Genomic DNA, 22,035 nt, shown 5'->3' with positions numbered 1-22,035 from the left:
GTCACCAGAAGCTTCAGGAGGTAAATCAAAATGGTGAATGGTTCACAGGTCAGTAATTGTCTTCGAAGAAAAGATACAGAAAGACAAAGGCTCCCATCAATTTCATACACTTAAATTGTTTACTTTCATCTTGAATTAAACAGATTTCAAAACGACGTCTACATACTGTGCGCATGGAAAGGTACGCACTGCCTTTTCAATTCTCCCAATATTTAATGAAGACCTTGTCTGATTTCTAAAGACAATCTGCATTGCATACTCCTCCTTCAGCATCAAACAACAGCTTCATATTGACCTCACATTATCTACATTGAACTTTTATGTGCGTCATGAAACAGTATGCTTTTATCATTGTCCTCGCATGTTCCAAGCTCTGAGGAATCGAAAGCATCTTGTGCACAAAACCAGACATCTTTGTCTATGTGTACTTGATGAAACTGGCAGAGCAGGAGGCCAACTTTCCACAAGTGGGGTTCCAACCTCTCCTCCATGGCTCGATGTAGTCTGGACTACATTAGGCCTCATCTGGAGGATACAGGTCAGCCTGCTGCAGCCGCTGGGTACTGCGGGGCTTTATCTGGACAATATGGATGTGCTGCTGCTCGTGATTTGTTCACACGCTGTCAATATAATTAACTAGTGATGGCTGAGTCTCTCTCTCTCTCTCTCTCTCTCTCTCTCTTTCTCTCTCTCTCTCTCTCGCTCTCTCTCACATAGACACACACGCACGCACACACACACACACACACGCACATAACACACACTCTAAAAATGAGTTACATAAAACTCTGCTGAAGGCCATGGGTGGATGAGCATGCCATTGTGCAAAGTTTTTTCCCTGATTATGAAATCTTTTGGTCCACATCTTGATAGACTGAACATTTGCAATTATAGCAATGATTTCAGTCATCAGTGTCTGGTTAGTTTTTGTAATACTGTCAATTTTGTATGTAATTGGGTAAGACTCTGTACTCTAATGTGCACAAAAGATAGGGTAATTGACTTACATTAGCAACACCTAGTTCAATGCTGCATGGAACGCACATTGTTACTTCAGCTATGCTGCATGTTTCAATACACTTACTGTACATGTGTTTATTGGCAGTGAGTCTTTTTCTAACCTCGAAAGACTCGACAAACGTGGGCTAATACTCGGCGGTAAGAAGGCGATAAAAGAACAAGTACACTATGTATCCATATGGTATTAAAAAATGTAGAAATGCTATAAAATAAACAAAAATACTGACTCAAACACCATTACATGCAATTGCTCGATGTTCAGGAATACAATAATAGGGATTTTCAGATGCCTCTAAAGCATCCTGCTTCTACTGTATGTGGAACATATGCACTATGCATCTTCTTTCTGCTCAGGGAAGACAGAACAGAACATTTTGGCAGTATGATCATTTTGATACATTTACATTTTTTCAAATAGACACAACTTTACTCTCTTGATGGCCGATGCTCATATCTGAACAGAGGCATCAGTGCCTCTGTTTGGTCAGGATTTCATCAGGGCTTCATCCATTCTTCTGGGACAGTGGGGCCTGAAGCAGCTCTGAGGACCACGGCAAGGCAAATGTTTTTGAGCACGCCTGGCCTCATGTGTACGAGCTATCCATCGGGGAATGTCTATGAACTTCAAGCTTTAGAACAATTGCACTGTTGGGCTAGATGTGTACAAAAGTCACTGTAGACAAATAGCTGAAAACAAGTCCTCATCTCACCACTCCAAAGCAGAAAGGCCACAGCCCGCTGACCGTGGCACGAGCCACTCACACATCCTTGCCTGCAGGTAAAATCAAGGACGGTGGGACTCTGTGTTGCCTTTTCAATCCGGTGCGACTCTCTCCCGTTGGCTGCCGGAGCTCTACAGGCCGGGGCGCGGCGGCGGGCGGGCCGGGGGCGGGGCTCGTCCCGGGGGAGGTCCCTGCGGGGGAGGGGGCAGGGAGCCGGTCGGGGAGGCGGAGGGCGGCGGGGTGGGCGGGAACGCCGGAGGAGCCGGTATGTGCAGGGTGGTCGGAGGGAGAGCCCGGTTGGGAGGCGGGGTGTAGGGCGGAGGGGTGCCGGGCGGGGACGGAGTGCTGGAGGTGGGAGGGGGCGTGGGGGGCAGCGGCGGCAGGGTGGAGGAGAAGGAGGGAGAGGGGGGGGAGGGGGGGCCGTTGGGGACCGGCGGGAGGAGGCCCTGCGGGGGAGGGGGGCTGCTGCTGGGAGGAGGGGTGTAGATGGGAGATGGCTGGTGGTTGTAGTGCGGGTAGCGGGGCGGAGGATTCGACTTGATGCGGGTGAAGTTCATGCATCTGCCCTGAAATTCAACAGGGAAGCAGGCTTTAGAGGAAGTGCAAAGAAATGACATACTGAGCAACAATCAAGACGTTTTCTGTTTCACTTGATTATCACACAGTGTGTTTAGACTGAGATCATTCTGACAGCTTGGCACCAAGTCATGAGAGGCCTGTTAGCAGCAGTGATACTGATGATACAGTAGAACATTGTTTATCCAATCCCATCAGGAATGAATTAAATTGAATTGAAATCTCAGACCAAAGCTGATGCAATACACGAAAGATGCTTTCACACACTTTCTGAAATGCCATCTGACTTGACATTCATATTCCAATGATTGCATGCAATGAATGTAATATGATTTTGTATGGCTGCATTTGTGGTTCATTATGCCCATTTAGTTAAACAGATTAGTTCAGAAGTCTGGTGCTTGGAAAAATGAGATTCTGCTGTATATCATTGCTTTTCAAAATATTAATGCATTGACAAAACACACATGACTTTATTGCTTTGACAGCTGAATTAGTCTAAAGGTATAAAAATGTCTCTTGCTGCTTTCTGTTACAAACCGTGCAGACTGATGGTTACACCAGATGTTCCTGTGACTATCAGTTATAGAAGCATTGCCTATTGTCCAGACTTCCATATTGCCCTGTACAGTACGACTGGATCATTTTAACAAACCTCCACATATGATTTTCAATCATGGCTTTAGTTATGAGTAATATTGTGTGTATGCTCTATTTAGCTGAATAAGTAAACCTGCCACCATTCTGCTCTCCTCCAAACCAAAGTGAGGTCATGCTCAGAGGCTATATCATATTCCAGAAACAAGCTACACCCCTGGAGCCGCCGGGCTGTGGGGATAAGGGAGCTGGAGCGGACTGATAGGGGATGACAGGGCAGGTCTGCGCTTCACTTTCACCCATGGGGCAATGTGGCCCTCTGAGAAAACCAAAACCATACAAAATGATGCATGTCATACGGCAGAGTTGGAAACAGAAACCAATTCTTTTATTCCCTTAGCGCCTGAAGGATGTTGAGTGTCATGGACTTCTTAACGTGCCTTGGACTCTAAGTATACAGAGCTAACCTCAGAATGCATCAGTACACAAGAAAAGTTGAGTGCAGAAACAAAGAAGCGATGAGCAAATGTTTCGAAGATGTCTGATGTTGATGTAAGAGCTTTTGTACTGTGCTTTGTGTTGGATTCCTTTATGTATACTAACAATTAAAACAAAACTAGTCTTCAGAGGCAACATGGCACCGGACAGGACCCTGACTTGGTTCGCTCTCAAGGCAGCGGGTAAAGGGCAATGGGATGGACCGCCCCACTCCCTCCCACCGCTGCATTCATTTAGGGGAAGTTATAAAAGCACTGCTTTGACTAGAGATTCCTAATTGCAACCAGAACAGGCTTGTTTACTGCAAATCATCAAGGATACTGCAGCAGCGCTTTCTTCCTGTGTACTAATGAAGAGCTTTATAGTGAGGAGGACTCACTCCTACTCCTCATGTTATGTTAATTATGGAGTGGTGTGTTAGCTGGTCACTTACTCTACTGTAAAGAAAGCACTCATTCATGGCACGAAAAGCAAAGGGTTTAACCCTCTGAAAGGTATTCCAAAGTTGGTACCACTGTTTGACTTTGTGAGTATTGCTTCGTCCTACCTTTCCTCAACCTACACAGCTGTGTGTCACATCATATGCCTTTGTGAATAGCTAGCAGAGAGCACTTGATCCCCAGACTGCATGAAAAGGCTCATTAGGGTTAATAGGAGAGGTTATATGTACATTCACCTTGGAGCTGACTTAACATGATACTCACATTACTCAATAATCCACTGTAGCTGTATGCAGTAAATTAACCATAATGCTTTCAAAATACTGACAAAGACTTTTTAAGAACCATTGGCAAGACATTGGGGTGAACTTGCAAACGTTGACAGACAATAATTTATAACTTTGGTGGAAATGCCTGCTGTCTGCTCAACCCAGTTAAAGATTTCTTGTGCTGCAAAAGATTGATTTTTACAGAGCCTCTTGTGGGTGAGGGAGTATTTTATACAGAATTCCCTCAGACTCATTTTTCAACACTCCCAAATCCCCCAGTCTGACTTCATGTGAGCAGCCAGCAGTGGAGGTCAGTGGACTGTTGTCTCTGCCCCCCAGTACAGCTGGCCTTTTGGGGGAGTTACATTTGCCGTTTTTTTAATGACTTCACCAGACTTCGTTACATTGCGATGTATTGTAGCCAGACGCTGCGGTCTGGATGCCAACTCACCACAAGTTTTCCCATGAGCCTCTCTTTCTATTCACACTTTATTGCTCACAGCTGCTCCGTTTTCACAACATTTTTGGTTGCTAAATAATCTCCTCCCTTGCCAAATCCTAAGGTAAAGCCAAGTGTTTACATCACCGAGTGAAATGTGGGCCAAGTTAAGATGCCCATTGAATGCCTTTGCTTGTGTAGTTTTTGAGTAGCTCTTACCTTGTCACCTGGATGTGGCCTCATTACGGAGACACGGTCGTAGCCTTTTCTTAAAAGTACCCACAATGCATCCAGCTTGCTCTGCAGAAACAGAGAAGAACAAATAAGTCTGCGAAAACACTACAGAACCTTTCATTCCTTCAAAGGACAAACCACTTGTTCTCTAAACTGAATTCCATTAAGAAAAACCTAGGAAAACTACGGTATTTTTTGTGTGTTTTTGAGCCCCAGTCAGGTGATCTCTGTCCCATTCAAGACCTCCAGCTCTTCCATAGCTCCACCTCGTCCGCCCAAATCCAACTGCAGCCAAATGACCAATTTCTGAAATGGTGTTAGTTCACTGTGAACTCTTCATAGTTTCAAACCCAGCAAATACTTTGAGGATAAGGGCAGAAAATAAAGCTGTTTTTCCTCACAAAAGTGCTGGCTCTGCAACTCTGCTCCCTGGAGGTCAGTCCAGCAGGAGTCTGCTTTCTATTAGCAATCCCCTGCTGACTGGGAAGACTTTAGAACGACTCCTTTAACCCGCCTCTGGCCCGCGGAGGAGGGACCGGGTGCCAATAGTCACCTAGGTGCTATTACCTTAACACATCTCACGCTGTCCTCACTGTGACATTTTAATAATGCTATTACTTACATATCCACAGCCAACTTAATGTTCACTAATTTGTAACAGATCTTGTGCTTTATACGGTACAAAGGCTTTCTTTTACACAAGTCCTTGCAGAACTATTGAAAAATTATGAATGCTTTATAAATTAAATGTAAGCTGAGCTATAAATATTCATATACTCCTTGTAAGAAAATAGACACTTGAACAAATGTCCCACAAATCCATCAGCTATTGTTTTTATCATGAACAGTTGCTAGTCTTTAACTCTATATGACTGCCTTTTTTAGTTGTTGTCAGTAATTCCACTTGAAAGTGAATGTGCAGACCATCTTTAGGGGTCTATCCAAACATTTCCCCCAGACAGCTTCCTCGTCGCTGGCTGTGGCCGTACCTTGATGGGTGAGTACCACTTGCGCGGGCCTGGGGGTTTGCGCATGCCGTTGTTGAGAACCCGCGTGGGAGGGTCCTCAAACTCCTGCTCAGGCATCTTCACTTTGGCATTTTTGGCCTTCTCCAGCTTTGCTCCCTCTTCAGTGGAGCCCTTCTCACCCCAGCGGACCTGACAATCAACAACCAGTGACAGGTGCTACCTTCAATGAAACAGTATTGACATCGCAGCCGAGCATGGAGAAGAGTGGGAGCATAGAATCAGTGAGACGGAGAATTAGTGGGTGACATGCGGAGCAGTGCAGCCTGAACCCACTTTCACCAATCACTCTTTCCTCTAACGTCTAAGCCAGGTTTCCATGCAGGCGCTCACCCTTGTTAATTGGCACAAGGGACAGTAACATCAGATCCTGTGCATTGCTTGATGAGAGCTTCACATGTAGAGCTTTAGCAGATCTCACCTCCATTCTTTTGATCCCACCAACTCCTCTCCCTCCGTAGTAGGAGGCGTCTACGGTGGGCCACTTCTTCTTAGGGGCTTCAAAGTCTTCATCATCCTGTGGGGGAGTGAGAGGGAGTATGTTTTATCATGTGATAGTTTAAAAAATGTAATTTGACTTGTTAAATAAGCTCTACTGCAAGCACCGTAAAACAGTTGGGTTAACCCTTACACATGTAGACAACGAGCACATTGTCATTTATAGCAAAGTACAACAAGGGGAGTATTTGTTGCAGCGTTCACACACATACACACCTGGAAAGTACCCAGTATATCACCTCTCCCCCCCACCCCCCATCCTACACACACACCCTACACACACACACACACACACAGACACACAGACACACTGTCCCCTCTGCGATGGTTGTCAGATCAGAGGAAATTACAAAGCCCACTGGCCAATCTTCTGATGTTTCAGCTCTGTCTGACTAATCTAATCCACCAGGGTTTCCTGCAGAAGAAGCTGCAAAGACAACTGAAAGACAGACACAAGTGGATTCCCAATTTGATTCTGCCTAACAGGTGAATCAGCATCCCCCAATGCACCCTGCTCTGTCCCATAGTGACACGTTCACTTGCTGTTATTGCATTGTTTGCTATAGCAGTTGGAAAAAAGCATTTGTCCTGAAAAGAATTCAGAATAATTGCCTCCGAGTGTTTTCGGGCAGTGAGAAAGTGTTTCAGTAATATTGGTTTGTTGTGATGAAGTCAATGAAAAATATTTTTATTACTCAATTTAATTACAGGTTATAATCCAGGGAGGCCCAAAGTGTGCCAAAAGAGGTGATTTAAAAACACGTGTCTCTAAAAACAATAATTAAAACCTTGAACACATAGAATCGTCCTCTTTAAAACTGGAGGGAAAGAATGGATAAAATCAGGATTTCATTATTGGTCTGAAAGGGCGTTGACTCACAACACATCTGATGAATTAGTGAATGAGTAAAAGCAGAGTTTTATGCCAGGGAGTGTGAGTGAATGACGCCACAGTAGAATGTTTTCCAAACGGTCATTGAGTTAAATGTTAAGGAAACTGGACAATCACTGCACTGACACACCGCCATTAAAGCCTTATTTGATGGCTTTTTCTCCAAAGCATCCCAGTATTTCAATAGATGACAGCTATTTGAAGCTTACATAATGTTAAAATGTTTGTGTTAGAAGAAAAAGAGCAACTAGAGAGGATTGAAAGTGGGTCTCTTACCGAACTCTCCTCCACAACTGGTGGTGGAGGCTCATGGATGATCTGGAAAAAAGAAAAAAGAGAGTTTGCGTGAGTGGAGGGGGGTGTGGGGGGGTGTTGTGACATATCAGAAGACACCAGAAGTCACAAAAACATGCATCCACATGGATTTTTTTCTAATCTTCATGTCATAGTAATATGTCCGTTGTGTGCAACAACATGGTTACACAACAACACATGGCTGAGGAATTGTTTTTTTTCCTCTCAATTTTTTTTCCCTACTTCTCACAAGAGCAATGCACTGACCTAGAAATCTGCCGTCCAGATTTTTCAGCCTGAGGTTGTTGATTAGGAGGAGAAGGGAAGAGTAACAGGCGCACGAATACTGTATTCTAGTTTGCACTGAAGTTCTGTATAGAATTATGTTGCTGTTGATGACACCAATTTACACTATTTATACTATTTTTTAACCTATTTAGTGATGTTTGTACAAATTTGCTTTACTTAAAATGTCTGTATAAGTTGTTCTACACTACACCAGCCACTACACCAGGAGGTATGTCCATGCTCTACAAGGCTCACAACGTATTGCATGTATTTGTATGTATTTCCATGCTGCTCAGCCCTACTGTATCATAGTATATTGTTCCAGTGCACCTACTGCTGCCACACTGCATGGTTGATTGCACATGCTTTTTTGTATATACTGTATGTAGAGTAATATGTACGGTATATATATAGTACATATGTCTATTATATGTCCTGCACTATCCCCTTGCACCCCTGCTGTCCCTTTTCCATGTGTGCCAGTATGTACAGTACTTATGTCCCTACATGAGTTGTCAGTATGCTCCTGCACCATGGTGAAGACAATTTCCTCCACATTAAATGCGTTTGGCAAATTAAGTGATTGTGATTCTTATTTCTGATTTTCCTCCGTGCTTCTCCAGTTCCTGGAAGCCCAAGTGGTTTCCCGTGGTAACCTAGCATCACTTTCCTAAACAGAGCCGGGCATGGACTTCCACTGGAAGTAACTGACAAGAACACAAAAAAAGTAAAGAGAAGGACAGCCATGTTGTAAAAGTTGACATCTTTCTCTGGCAATTCTCAACTCCTGTTTCCAGTGTTGGAAACGTTGGAATGGATTTTGAAGAGACACTACACTCGTCATTTGAATCGAGAAATGCAGATTTTGACAGAGAGGGGCTGGTAACAGAAGAGCTTTCAGGGAAATTGTGATGCTGCAAGCTTGACCGTTATCTGAAATATGGCACAGATAACATGTTTTTCCATTCACATTTCCTCTTTGTATTGAATCCAGAACAGCAGATGATCATCATCATACAATCAAAATACTCTTCATGAAAATGTTTATATCTGATGAGTTATCTTGCTTCTACTAGTCTCATAGTAACAGAGATATCAACCCAAAACACTCACAATGTGAGGTTTTTTTTCCACACCAATAGCTGCAAAGTGCCCAAATGCAAATTAGCCAATCACATCACTGATGGAACAATAAACTTACTATTACCAGTTCATAGAAAGTAGGGCTTCCAGTGAATAAACTGAGGGAGTATTGAGAGGTGAGACCTGTAGGGCCTCAGAGGTCAGCAGCTGTGACCTCCAGAAACGCAAATTATTTCAACAGCAGCATAATTACTTAAACACAGCTTTACCAGGTGGCCTTGACCTCTCCTGGTTGTGGCCTAAATTCATCTGCAGGGAGCCAACAGGACCACGGACCTTCATCCCACACGGACTCCCAGACCCTAACCTTCTCACCATGGGAATGTTGTTTGGGTTAACAAGATGCCCTACGGGGGCGTTAGCCAGACAAAACAGACCTGGAAAAGACATTTCACCCTATCTTACTGTCTGTGTGCACTATCGCTGCATTCCAAGAGTTTTCGCTTTGGCCTTTGAAACCCTCCTCCACCTGACTTATACTGTGAACCAGTGTGCATGCATGTGTTTATTATTGTGGCGGTGTTTTAGGGAACTCACCACAGTGCAACAGAGAGGCCAGAACCACCAGAGGAGCGCTAACACCAGCAGCAGCATCAGGATGAGCAGGGCTATGGCCAGGATGGTCCCATCAGACTGTGACAAAGACAGGCATGTCAACAAGCCTGAACACACTGTCTGAATATACAGAACACCTAATGGATGTACACCAGATAGCTTGAAAAGTCAGTTTTGAAGTATTCTCATAAAAGGATGATGCAGAATTAAACCATGCCTGTGAAATTGAGACATTACTGTTATAGTTGAAATCTAAGCTCCAGTCTCTTCATGCATTCATCTGTACTCCCACACACTGTGTAATCCCAGTTGATTAATACCCCAGTGCTGTAATTCTGCTAATGCTGCAAAATTTGAATTACTTTGCATGAGTTGCTTGTGCAACTTCTTAACATTGCATTGCACTGTTTGGTTTGGTTGCAGTGTTTTGTTTGGTATTGTTTGTGTCTGTTTTGTTACTGTTGGAATGCACCGTGACCCAAAGACATAGTTTTCCATTTGACTGCGTAAGGTGGAATGACGATAAAGCTGAAGTTAAATGCTGGCGTATTGTACTCACACAGCCCACAGTGGTAATGGTGACTGAGCTGGAGATGAAACTGAGACCTTCGTTCATACTGACATAGAGGTTGGCCGCCCTGGAAAAGACAGAGAAAAATGGCTCAGGTGCCACTTACGCAGTTCCTCAGAAAAACAGAGTCGATGGGGTTATGTGAAACCCCACATTTATTCTGAATGGGACTTACATTCCCTCATCTTGAAGTATTGGTGCAGGGCAGAGAAGATATGTATCTTCCACAACCAAAGGCTTCACCACTAGAGAAGAAGAGGGAAAAGGGTCACAAAATGGCTAAAACATCAGCCAAACATTCCAGTCTTGTCATGCAGCAACACTCACTAGTATCCACTGACATAGCAAGCTCCCCAACCAGGAGCTTTAAACATTCAGATACCAAGAGGTCACGACCCAAAACACCTCTCAGATTATGTCATCGTTTAGCCCTGGTTGAGATTAGTTCATTGACTGATTACCTTCAGATGACCTCACTTAATTAGATGATAAGTACAATGTGAGAGCAGAGACCACTGAAAGTAGTTTAATGATGTCATCATATCTTTGTCTGTAACTCGATTAACACGCTGGCTGAAGACAGACATTCACTGAATCTCTTCAGAACAAGCGCTTTGTTGTCTACTGTCTACATCTGTCTCAAAAACACCAGCAGAAGCCTTTTGACCATAGCTTTTGTTTTTGAGGCAAATCTAGGTTCTCTCCGTGTCCAGCTGGCTTTTAGGAAAACAGATCCAACGAGCGTCGTCGCCCAAGCCTGTCTGTTTATCCTGGCGGAGGGAGAGCATACCCCAGAACTGAGGAAATCAACACAAGAGCCGCATGGGCCGCGGCTGCTCCCCTCTAGAAACACCATGCAGGATGGAGGGGAGGGGATCGATATTGCCAAAAACAACTCAGCGCCAGTATAAACTGGGCCAGATATCCCACTCAGGGTTCATCTCCGCACCCACCTTGCACTCTACATGGCCTTGCACTATAAAAGGAGGACGAAAAGGGTTGAGGGCCTTCTACGGGGCGATGAAGGGCTAACTACAGAGAGGTCCAGTAAAGAGCTGACGGGCCTCGTTCGCTACAGTCATCAGGTTTCCACTGTTTAATCCCCTGGGGATGAAGATGCTGGCAGACGCCCCCGCTCCATGTCACATTGTTTTATTGGACTGTTTACTCCCCGAGCGCAGAGAGAGGTCATATTTTACTGTGAGGTGCAGACAAGCGCCCAAGGTTCAAGCATACTCAATCAGTCCTATGGATTTACTGCTGAAGATAACACCAGATCAACGATCTCTGAGACACTGTCCAATGGGACGGACTGTCCACAAGGTCAATATTGATTCTAGGAAAACAGCAGCTGGTTTGACTTGAAGAAGTAATGTAACTTAGAATCAGAAGTATTTCAAAAGACAACTGATCCAGTAATTAATGTCTTGTTACCCATTATACACGTAGCTCAGTGTTGGTCACTGCGCTATAGCTGCAACATCTGTCACCAACAGAATCTATTGCTCAGGACATCTCCCTCTGCCAAATCCCGGAGCGCCTGACTCTATTTGCTGCTACTTTTCCTGGAGACATAGACTCAAACATCTATTCAGCTGCTCAACACATGTAGTTACACATTGCTGCTTTCCTTTTCACCATTTCACCATATTTGCAGAGTATGCAAAGGGGTGGAGTGGAGGTGGAATACAGAGAGTCAGGGAGAGCAAGGAAAGATGCAGTGTAGAGCAGGTAAGTGAAAAGGTTGACCTTATAGACGGAGGTCACATTTTATTTTCTAACGGTGACCTAATTGTTTTCATTTACAGTTTGCTCCTGATGTGAAGTAAACAACTTCCAGAGGATGGAGCGTAAGCATTCTGCAGAAGTGAATGTATCTGAAGGAGGAGCGTACAAGAATAATGGTATTGACATAAGGAGATCATTTTACCGAAATTGGTTCCATGTCCTCTGTTTGTCTGCTGGAAGTTGGATGTTGTCTCACACAGAAACAATTAAAATTCTGAGGCACTGTTAACCATTTGATTGGCATAGCAATAACAACTGAGAGGACATTATTTACTGTGTGACAGTAATTTGATTACAAGAACAAGGTGCCTCTGCTGAATGCCATCTGCATCACCAAAGCTGGAGTTGGAAACGCATATATACTGTCTGGAGGTTTTCTTCAACATATATGCATGACAATAATCTAAAAAAAAGAAACAAAGCAAGAAAAAAAAAAAGCAAGAAAGATGTTTAATCATCATGCAACATGTTGGAACGCTTATTCAGCTAATCAAATTGCTTAGATTGAATTATCTTCTGTACAATCTGGATGAGAGTTGATTGCAGGACATTTGCCAGGGAAAGAAGTTCATGATGGTCAAGCAACATATTCATATATCAAAGTATATGGAAGAGAAATAGTCATCCTTTATTCAATGTGTGATGGATTTTTTTAATAACTCCATTTGATTGATAGAGAGCTGAGGTTGCACTAACTGTACTGACGTTCCATCAGCTGCTTTGGGCAAAAACACCTGTGGTCAAAAAATCCCATTCACCCCTTCTGCCTCAGAGGAGCAGACTTTTTGTTTGTGCCTCATTGCTGGTTAATCTCTTGCTTTGTAATTATACCAGCACCTCCTGCAGCTATTGCAGCGTGCATGGTAGGAAGTGGGTTTAACAACCATTACAGTAGGCCACTTGTAAAGACCATGGGGAAGTTAGCTGTGCCCTCGAGGCCTTTTCCCCTCTCTGCCTTGTGTGTGGCACTGTTTGCCCTTTATCTCTTGTCTCTGGCCCCTTTCCAGGCTGTAAAACTACAAAACCTGCCCTTTAAAACAAAAAGCCGTGATACCAGTAACAGCAACAATGGCATCACTACTTATTTGATCATAGAGAACTCCAACTGCGCTGCTGACTTGGTGCTTGACTTTTGGAAGGTTCAAATGTAATTAAACAGAATTTTACAATCTCCACCTCACTCATCTGTTTCCTGCTGTTTTTGTCCTAGCTGACCTCAGTGATCAGCTTTTGATTTGCGTCAACGTGTACTTGGGTAATACTAGGTATACACACATAGATGTAGTGAATCAGGAACATAAATGCTTCGGCGCTGCTGTGAGCATCTATTTATCATCACTTATTTGGTGTTGCACTCACTCTTAGTAAGGGTGTCGTTGATCCGGAAGCTGCACAGGACCTTATCCACATTCCGGGCATGGAGGAATCCATTTCCTCTCACCACTACCTGGAAGGACTCTGGGTGAGGAGAGGAGAGACACAGCAGTCAACAAAATTAATTTACAGTGGAGCCTGCTTCGCAGTTCAATTTGACATTCACTATTGCCTTGCCACAGTGGTCACTGAGTTCAAATTCCTTCAGTGACAGAAAGATTTTGTGGTTAAAAGACGTTGAGTTGTAGACATATGGGTATAATGCTGAGCCTCCTCTGGAGCCAATACCACAAACCCCAAAACATGTCATGCTAACACTTGCTTTTACAATGAGGAAAGTTGTGTCTTGTGTAAAACAATGTATTCTGACTGACTAGCATTATGCATTGGAAAAAAAGGGAAATGATTTGTGTCCAAAATTGCTGTAGCTGATGTTGGTGTGAGGTCATTCAGGGCAAATTAAGTTGTTGCTACTGTGTGTGGACATTATTTACTCTGGCCCCGACAAGACAGCTTGTGTCTGTACTAGCTATAATGAATTTGGCTTAAGATGTCTCATTTAGAACAGAGAGGCCTAAGGAAGATGAATGGGAAAGTCTAGAGGTAAATATCCCCTTCCTTACCTCCTGCACAGATACTGGAGGGCTCTGCTGCCAGGATCTCAATACAGGACTTCTTCAGGATCTGAAGAGGTGAGGAGAAAGGGATCATGGGTTTAATTTTCTATAGGTAATGATTCTCTGTCTCTTACAGATGGTGGTATGTAACCTTGTTGACGTTACACTCTATACTCCTCTTACCTGAATGGCCAGTTTCAGCTACAATTATGACTTTTATGTGCTTTTTAATTAACCTTTGGCTACTGTGTTCTATATTTTGTCATCTGGGCTGTAAGTTGCTATTTGCCCTCATTTGTGTTCTGCATGTGTGTCTATAACTCCCACTCTCCAGGAAACTATGCACTGTAACCCTAAAGAAGGGACTGATTTATGACCCTCGGCCCTGCTCACTTGGGACAGAGCCAAGGGTTTTCAGCGTGTTGTTAATCTGCTCCAGATGACAGTCAGCTGCCTGACCTTTAACACTGCTCAACAAACCTCGTCTCCACGCGACAACGGCCCCTCCGCGACAAACTGTTTTTCATTCCTCAATCCAGCGGATACAAAAATATAAGTCAATACCATTGAGGTGGGCCTTAAGAGATACAGTACACACACTTTGATCTTGTTTGGCTAGACTTCAGCAGCACAGATCAAACACAGGGAAGTCACAGTCACAGCAGGTTTTCCTGGAATTCTGTCCCTGGCGAGACTCGATGGATGGAATAGTTTATCGTCCTCTCAACCTATTTTGTCTTGTTTCCTGTGCGCTATTTGATCAGTGTGTTGATGGATTGAGGAAGAAGTTACCGTGATGGGAGAGATTATATGAATTCCACATATGCACAATGATTTCCTTTGGACCTCCTAGGCATGTTACCTTTCAACTATTTAGCAATCCTCATTGTGGCCGGTTCGCACTAGATTTAACGTGAATGCTGTTTGAAAGTGTGTGTGTGAGCAGAACTGAAATGCTTACCGAATCGATGACCCCTTGCAAAGCCTCAAATCCATCGTTTACAGGGAAGACATGGTCCTTACTATCCGCAATCTTTGCCAGCTGAAGAAGACAACAGTAAAATCACAAGTTATAGGAACAGTTCACCCCAAAATGAAAATTCAGTCACTATCTGCTCAACCCCATGTCAGTCAAAACCCCATTGAAGTTCAAATGACCACCGGACATAAAGTGAGGTAAACTGGCAGTATATTTAAAGCAGAAATTTATTTCAGCTGGTTGGTACGAAGAAAGGTTGTAAACAGCATTAGCCCATGTCCTTGTTTTGGTTTCCATACTACACAAGAAAAAAGAAAAAGTTAGCATTTAATCTACCTAGAACAACGCTACACAATGAGGTAAATAAGCCTTTTGGACTCACTTTGCAATTCTTTGGCTACAAAACACTTGGATAACACTGCACAAATTGTTAAGAGAAATTTGATGGACATTTTATGCCCTTTTTGGAACTCTAAATAATCCCATTCACTTCAGCTGTACGGGAGAAGACTGAGATGGAACTGTGGGGGCAAACTTGCTGTGTGTTTGGTGATCATACAAACTTCAATAGTGTTTCAACTGACATGGAGGTGAGTAGATAATGGCAGAATTTCCCATTTTGGGGTGAACTGTCCCTTTAAGTAATATAAAGCACTTTGTGACACAACTTAAAAACACTGGTATGGGATATTTCACCATTTTCACAATAAAGATTTGACTTACAAAGCTATGAATTTACAATCTCACTATGTGCTCTCCTCCATGTCATTCCCTGAAGTGCAGGCGTCATGTGAAATCAAGGAACAGGCTAAAGCGTGGTGAAAAACACACCTGTGTCTCATTGAAGTCCTTCACCCCCACGCAGTAAACTGAGGCACCCAGGCTTCGGGAGCGGTTGGCCTGTCAGGTATTCACAGATTCACAGCAAAAACAGGAAGACGCTCAACACCTGGGTTCAATTACACCTCTGCATTTCACAACATCAACCAAAACACAGTTAAATAGGCTTGTGTTTGTCTGGCTCTAACAGGGTTTTGGAAGACATTGGGCAACACCACATTGTTGTTGAATAATACTTTTCAGTGTCACGTCACTATTAAATTGTCAGAAATGTGCTTCAATGCCAAACAAAACACACAAGCCAAATTTTGTATTTCCCGGTAATCGCCCCTATGAAAATTGATGCTGGTGTTGACAATAAATGACAACTTAACCTCACACAGTTGCCACGAGGGATAACTTTTCAAGCTACTGGAGATGTCAGCCTCACTTCATCAATATCTGACCTGCTGTCCTCGCTGTCCACATGTGTCTGAGGGCAAACCCGAAGCTGATTAAACAGCCTGAGCTTCGCACGCCCGCACCTGCGCTCCCTGAATGCTTTAAGGGAATAAATCTTTGGGTTCCCGTTGCAGATGTGTGGAGAACGACCGGGCCTGATTCATTCACGGGGCAGATGGGATGTGTAAATCTGGTAGACCCTCTGACCCCCCTTTACCCCACTAAAGAGAGCGGATCAAAGTGGTGATGTATAGGGTGGCAGTGTTTGATCTGGGCCGTCACGTGCACAGTCACATATTTCACCTGGTTACAATTTGTGTGACCCATTTAACCTCCATCACTCTCTCTGTCTCTCTGTCTCCTTCTCACCTCTCCCACTCTCTCTCTCTCTCTCTCTCTCTCTCTCTCTCCCCCCCCCCCCCTCCCTCACCAGCCGTCTCTCACCTCTCTCTCAGCATAGTAGAAAAGATCCTCATGCAGCTCTCCATCTGTGAGAGCTATGATAACACTGGCAGTGCGGTAACCTGCAGACAGAGAGAATTTGATCATACATGCTGCAGTTTTGCTCTCATCCTGTGTAATAACAAAGTAATTAACCACACAACATTATTAACACTATTGCTGTATTGTAATTATATGATGCAATATCAATGTTTTCACTGACAATCCTCAATCCACTATAACTATATGTTTTAATGCTATCCGACTTGCAAAAGGTAAGAAAGCAAATGAGCTATATCACTGAAGAATGTGCTGGGCCTCCCACTGGGAAATAAACACACACATACTGAGCTGTCAAAAAGGTAGTTCCAGGTCAAGCAGCAAATCCAAACTGCCACAAATTTTTTGATTTTTTTTCCCTATCCTCCCCTAACTCCTAAATCCCCTAACTTTTAATACATTTAATACTACTTACTATGATGTATACTACCAATTTATGTCATAACAATGTAAAGATCAGTCTATAAAGGTGTGTAAAAAAATACTACAGTGGACCTTCAGCAATGGGAAGAAAAAAAAATCAATGAACTACACACCTTCATTGTTTCCATAGTATATCTGCTCACTGGCCTGTAAAAGAAGAGAAGATGGATTGAAACTATCTACTAGTGTGCAGTGAATGAAGAAACTCCTCCCTGGTCTGATTCAACAGCCATTTTGGCTCTGGAGCGTGGGATGTTTATTCTCGAGCCAGAGCAGAGATACAGTAGATGCCAGCTTAGAGTTGGACCAACAGGCAGCTCACCCTCTGGATGCCCTCATGCATGAAGGTGTCTCCCCCGGGAAGCACCCTCTGGAGCTCCTCCAGACCTTTGCGAATGCGCTCCCTAAGCAGACAATACAGAAGACAAGGTATTCTACATTGTTGATGTGTCTAATTAGAAAGAAACATTCATAAACTTACCTTTGACTAAAAACAGACGCTGTAAGGCGTGCGAACAGAATGATCTATTACGCAAGGCCGGCATTTCCAGAAAATACTGACCATGTGTAACAGATGAAAGAATTGAAACAATATTGGTGAGTATTGGCTCGGGACACTGTCACGCAGATAGAGAGGAAATAAGCCCTTTGTTTAATAAGATAGCAGGAACGCTATAAACCGTGAAAACAGTTTGTGGCTGCCTGGAAGCTCTGAAAGCCCACAATGTGTCGAAAACCACATGAGGACGTTGTTGTCCAGACTGACGGCAGTATGGACAGATCACAGTGTGGGAAAGTATCAGTCTTGACTCTCTTCTTTTTAATAATGGATTTGGAGAGATCCTAACTATGTGTGACCTGTGTCCAATCTTATTTCACTTCATTGGCAGACATCTGTCTTCAAGACAGCTGGATAATGGAGATGCAAGGCTTTAAAGCAGTTTTGAAGGAATCTCCACCCACCTGTCCTCCGTCAGCGTCATTAAAATCCTCCCCTCAGTGGAGAAGACGATGAAGGACATCCGCAACTGTGGACTGGGATGAGGACAAGAGAAAAAATACGCTCCTTTTTATCAGTAATCATTTCTTTGTTACATATTTTACCACAGCAAATCTAGATGACGTGGTAGTGTTTGTGTTTCATTTTTGTGGATAGGTTTCTTTCATTTGTCATGTGACAGGACTGAAAAGGGCAACTTATTTTGTTACCTTATGAATTTGTGAGCCAGATGTTCAACAAAGTGGTAGATTTCGGTCCAGTGATTCTGCACACTCCCAGATCTAGAAAAAAGAGAAATGAATTTTTTTTCTGAACCACTGCAGGTGCCAGCAGCTAGGCTTTATGACATTTTCTGTGTACTAGTAGCATTAATGAACTGAGTGCTGTTTAATTGAGAGTGAAGTTTCAAAGGAGGTGGGTGCATCCAGTGACTACAGCAAGGTAACTAGGATCGTATCATAGATGTCCATTACCCATAATCCATTGCCCATACCGCACCTTATCTCTTACACTCCTATATCCTCAAGTCAGGAGAACAGGAAGAGCCTGCAGAATAGTTCTGTATGATGAAACACTTTGGACAGCGCAGCAGTCGTATGCTGAGGAGTAGCAATGATGTCATACTTCTCAGATTACTGTTAATGTCTTTATAATGCACCCGCAATTATCTCAGTGTTATTGTCAGAGTTAGAGTCAGATAAATTAACCCTCGTTATGCCTTCACGCTCCAGCAACTCTGTGTTCACAATTAGGTCAGTCTGGATGTCAAGTGTCTTGCACTCTCTCCCCAATTACAGTCAGCTAACAAACTGAAAACTGCGGTGTTGCTTTTCACATCATTACATGGAGTTTTTATTGGATTGTACATCAGCCACCTCCTCACTTATTTGATTTTAATCTTTGAACTATAACCTCACTAATGGCTCCAGGAATCTTGTTCCCTCAGTGTTTAAGGATTAAAGATTTAGTAGGGGAGAAACTGGGCAGCATAGTTATCTATAGGAAAGCATTTATCAACTGTCTATTGGCTTGAAGATGACTATATACAGTTGTATGCAACCCGTTGTAGGTCAATAATGAATATCTTTTGAAATAGTTTGCATGCTTTCCATGCTTTCCAAGTGCAGTTTGTCTAGTATGTATCACTGTGGATTCTTATCAACATATCTTTCATTTCTATTCTGATTTCACAAACCCCCCTCCCGCCTCCCGTCAACATTTCTCAAAACACCTCTTTTTCCATTGTTACCATGACACAAGTCCCAGCACAAACAGCCCAGCCAATAGGCTGAAACGTTGGAACATCTGGACCTAATGGAGAAAGGGTTGTGCAGACACGGAGCAGAGAGAAGAGAGGAGGGACCAGGCAGATATTGCAGGAGGACAGTTAAATCTTGCAAGAGGACAGTTAGGGCAGGTAGAGGACATCACCGCTAAAACAGGTCCAACTAAGAGATCCTGACCGGAAAAAAGACAGCAAAAGCAAAAGCAGAGGAACAGCAAATGCAAAACAACCCTGTGAAATAGATTGATGCCCAACAAGAAATGCTGTCAGGTCACACATTTAGTGTGATTCTCTGCCTGTAAAACAGAGCTCCCGGTAACAATTACTCTCTATTACGCACAATTGCTTAACTTCCCCTCAGCGAAGTTGGAGTTGGCATTCACATGTAGGACAACTGGAAAATCCATCACCATCTCTTGTGAGTAAGAGACTTTCGAAACAGCGGGGTGAACGGAGAGGGAGATGTAAATGTCAGACTCAGAGCAAAACGCTCCAGTCTCATCTTCCACATTACAAAAATAATCAGTTGGATGACAAATTTGTCGACCCAGTTGGCAAAGACTTTGGCTTGTGGGGAAAAAAAACTAGTTTCGAGCCAGGTTTGCGAAACACAAATGTCTTAAGGTAATTGCTCTGATTCAGTCCAAAGACAACAGCCTGGGTTAGTAATAATGTCAACGCCAAAGGAACCATGCATGTATTTACCTACGTAGATCTTTCCCCACATGTTACACTAATTTATTCTTGGGTGTTTTTATGAAGCTCCAGAAGACAGAGCAGGTAAACATAGCTGTTGGAATACGTTTTAAAGAGGGTAATGTTACTGATTCTATCATTTGTGTCACTGACCCTTTTTCAAAGTCTGTTGCCACCTCACTTTCTGAGGCCTGACTGCAGGTGAGAGCATCAACTGGGAGAAAAAAACGTCACCGATGACATCACTCACATCCTGTTTAGCTAAATTTGTAGAGCATGACACCAACAAAGGGTAGAGGTCCTATTCATCCTGGAACTAACACTGGGTTACACAGGGTTAAGGGTTCAATTCCCACTAAGGCCACCCATGCAGAAAATGTATGCACTCATGGGCTTTCTGTCAAGCATTTTCGGATAGAAAAGGTTCCCCCACATGGCATATATTATGTTAATGAGGACGAAACATAACATTCAACTACAGTGCTTAGACCGCACAGCCTGCAGTTGACTGGAGAATGAGGGAATACCTAATATTCCACTTCTGTAGTTCTGTAGGCCTATCAAAGCATCTCATCATCAATCCATTCCCTCCCCCTGAGAAAACACACCTGCCTTTTAAATAATGCTGAGCCAAAACAAGGCTGTTCTACTGAATGATATGCACATATAAGTGAGTGAAAGGCAGTTTATTATTCTCTGGCTCTTCTTTCATCTCAACTAAGATACTATTCCAACATGACATGACACCAGGGGGCGTTAATGATAACAAAAACGATGATGACATCATGATGACCTTTGCAAGCCTTCCATCATTTACACTGATAGATAAAAATGCAAAATAAGCAGCAACTGGCCATTGCAAAATGCTAGCATCACTTCCATGTTCATGCATTGAGTATGAAATGAATATGCAGTTTGTTTGGGTTTCAACAGGAGAGACCGATGTGTGCAATGTTTAAGTCAAGCTCAGTCATTGGAGAGAAATGCAACACAGAGACAACACAAATGCAGAAGAAAAGTATATATAATTCTACCTGTCATATGAACTGATCTTCCTCATAGCCCTAACTTGATTATGTACAATTTTCACTTATTAACAAAAAGCATTCTATTCATCCTTGCCCGCTAAGTGTGTCAGGTAGAGGAGAGTGACCGACTCACTTGTCCAAAACAAAATAGAGATCAAAGCCTCCAAAGCATGAAGATGCCCCAGCCTGCCTCCTGTCTTGGTTCGGTCCAGCATTTCCAGCAGTAAGAACCACCAGCACAGCTCCAAACACCACTGGGAACCAGGACCCTCTGCTCCAGCACAAAGGCATTATTCCAGGTTGAGAAAATCTCATTCGGATGAGATGGTAAATGCAACCACCTTCAGTGAAAAACAAGATTAAAAAGTAGCCAAAAATAATCCTCGGTGCAGATTGTTCCTTCAATCCTCCACAGGCTTCTTCAGCATTGAAAGGAGCAGTAATCCATAGGAGTGCAGTGAGTGTAACTCTGAGGCTGAAGTGGAGGGGGAAGAGAATGCATGAATGCTGTGGATCCGATCTGTCTTAGGAGACTCTCATCACTGGATCAGAGACAGCATGCACAAAGATGTGAAGAGCTCCACAACCTCACACTTCTCTTTGTTTATTATAAGATCATGAAACAGAGTTGAGTATTCCAGACAGATCCTTCGAGCACTGGATGTCTAACTCTGTCTCTTTGCAAAAGTCTCTCTCTCTCCCTCTCTCTCCCTCTCTCTCTCTCTCTCTCTCTCTCTCTCTCTCTCTCTCTCTCTCTCTGCCTCTCTCTGGAGAAGAGAAGAGGGTGATGAAGACAATGCAGTGGAAACCTGAATCCCTTTATGGTGGAAATAATGGAATCTCTTGGATTGTGCTGCCACCTAGTGGTGATATGTGGTTGATGACTGGTTTTAAACCACAAGACCATCCTAAATATACTTGACTGTGAATGTGTGAGAGAGAAAGAAAGAGAGAGATAGACAGACTGGGCCTTCTGTATTTATCTCATTGTCTAAACAATCT

The 22,035-nt window shown here is 43.4% G+C and overlaps 1 protein-coding gene across 1 annotated transcript; it reads right to left on the bottom strand.

The window, feature by feature from the left end:
• Positions 1 to 1,873: 1,873 nt before the first annotated feature.
• Positions 1,874 to 21,348, bottom strand: antxr1a (ANTXR cell adhesion molecule 1a). The gene is made up of 18 exons (XM_071923867.2): positions 21,167 to 21,348; positions 18,234 to 18,305; positions 17,988 to 18,059; positions 17,347 to 17,428; positions 17,138 to 17,171; positions 16,545 to 16,624; positions 15,651 to 15,719; positions 14,802 to 14,882; positions 13,847 to 13,907; positions 13,209 to 13,307; positions 10,237 to 10,306; positions 10,050 to 10,128; positions 9,473 to 9,568; positions 7,487 to 7,528; positions 6,242 to 6,337; positions 5,785 to 5,952; positions 4,781 to 4,861; positions 1,874 to 2,308 (listed from the first exon to the last, which is right to left on the bottom strand). Exons 1-18 carry the CDS (start codon positions 21,346 to 21,348, stop codon positions 1,874 to 1,876), a joined length of 1,899 nt encoding a protein of 632 aa, XP_071779968.1.
• Between the last annotated feature and the right edge of the window lie 687 nt (positions 21,349 to 22,035).

Source organism: Centroberyx gerrardi, chromosome 8, assembly GCF_048128805.1.
Source record: "Centroberyx gerrardi isolate f3 chromosome 8, fCenGer3.hap1.cur.20231027, whole genome shotgun sequence".
Lineage (NCBI taxonomy): Eukaryota > Metazoa > Chordata > Actinopteri > Beryciformes > Berycidae > Centroberyx > Centroberyx gerrardi.
Note: the sequence above shows the minus strand (reverse complement) of the source record. Positions and strands in the feature narration are given on the sequence as shown.

What these genes read in the sequence shown, in the direction of transcription:
- antxr1a (XM_071923867.2), bottom strand. Translation starts at nt 21,348, where the DNA reads ATGAGATTTTCTCAACCTGGAATAATGCCTTTGTGCTGGAGCAGAGGG. An exon ending in ATACTATGGAAACAATGAAG is followed by an intron (nt 16,625 to 17,137) that starts GTGTGTAGTTCA and finishes CTCTGTCTGCAG; the next exon opens with GTTACCGCACTGCCAGTGTT. An exon ending in ATACTTCAAGATGAGGGAAT is followed by an intron (nt 10,129 to 10,236) that starts GTAAGTCCCATT and finishes TGTCTTTTCCAG; the next exon opens with GGCGGCCAACCTCTATGTCA.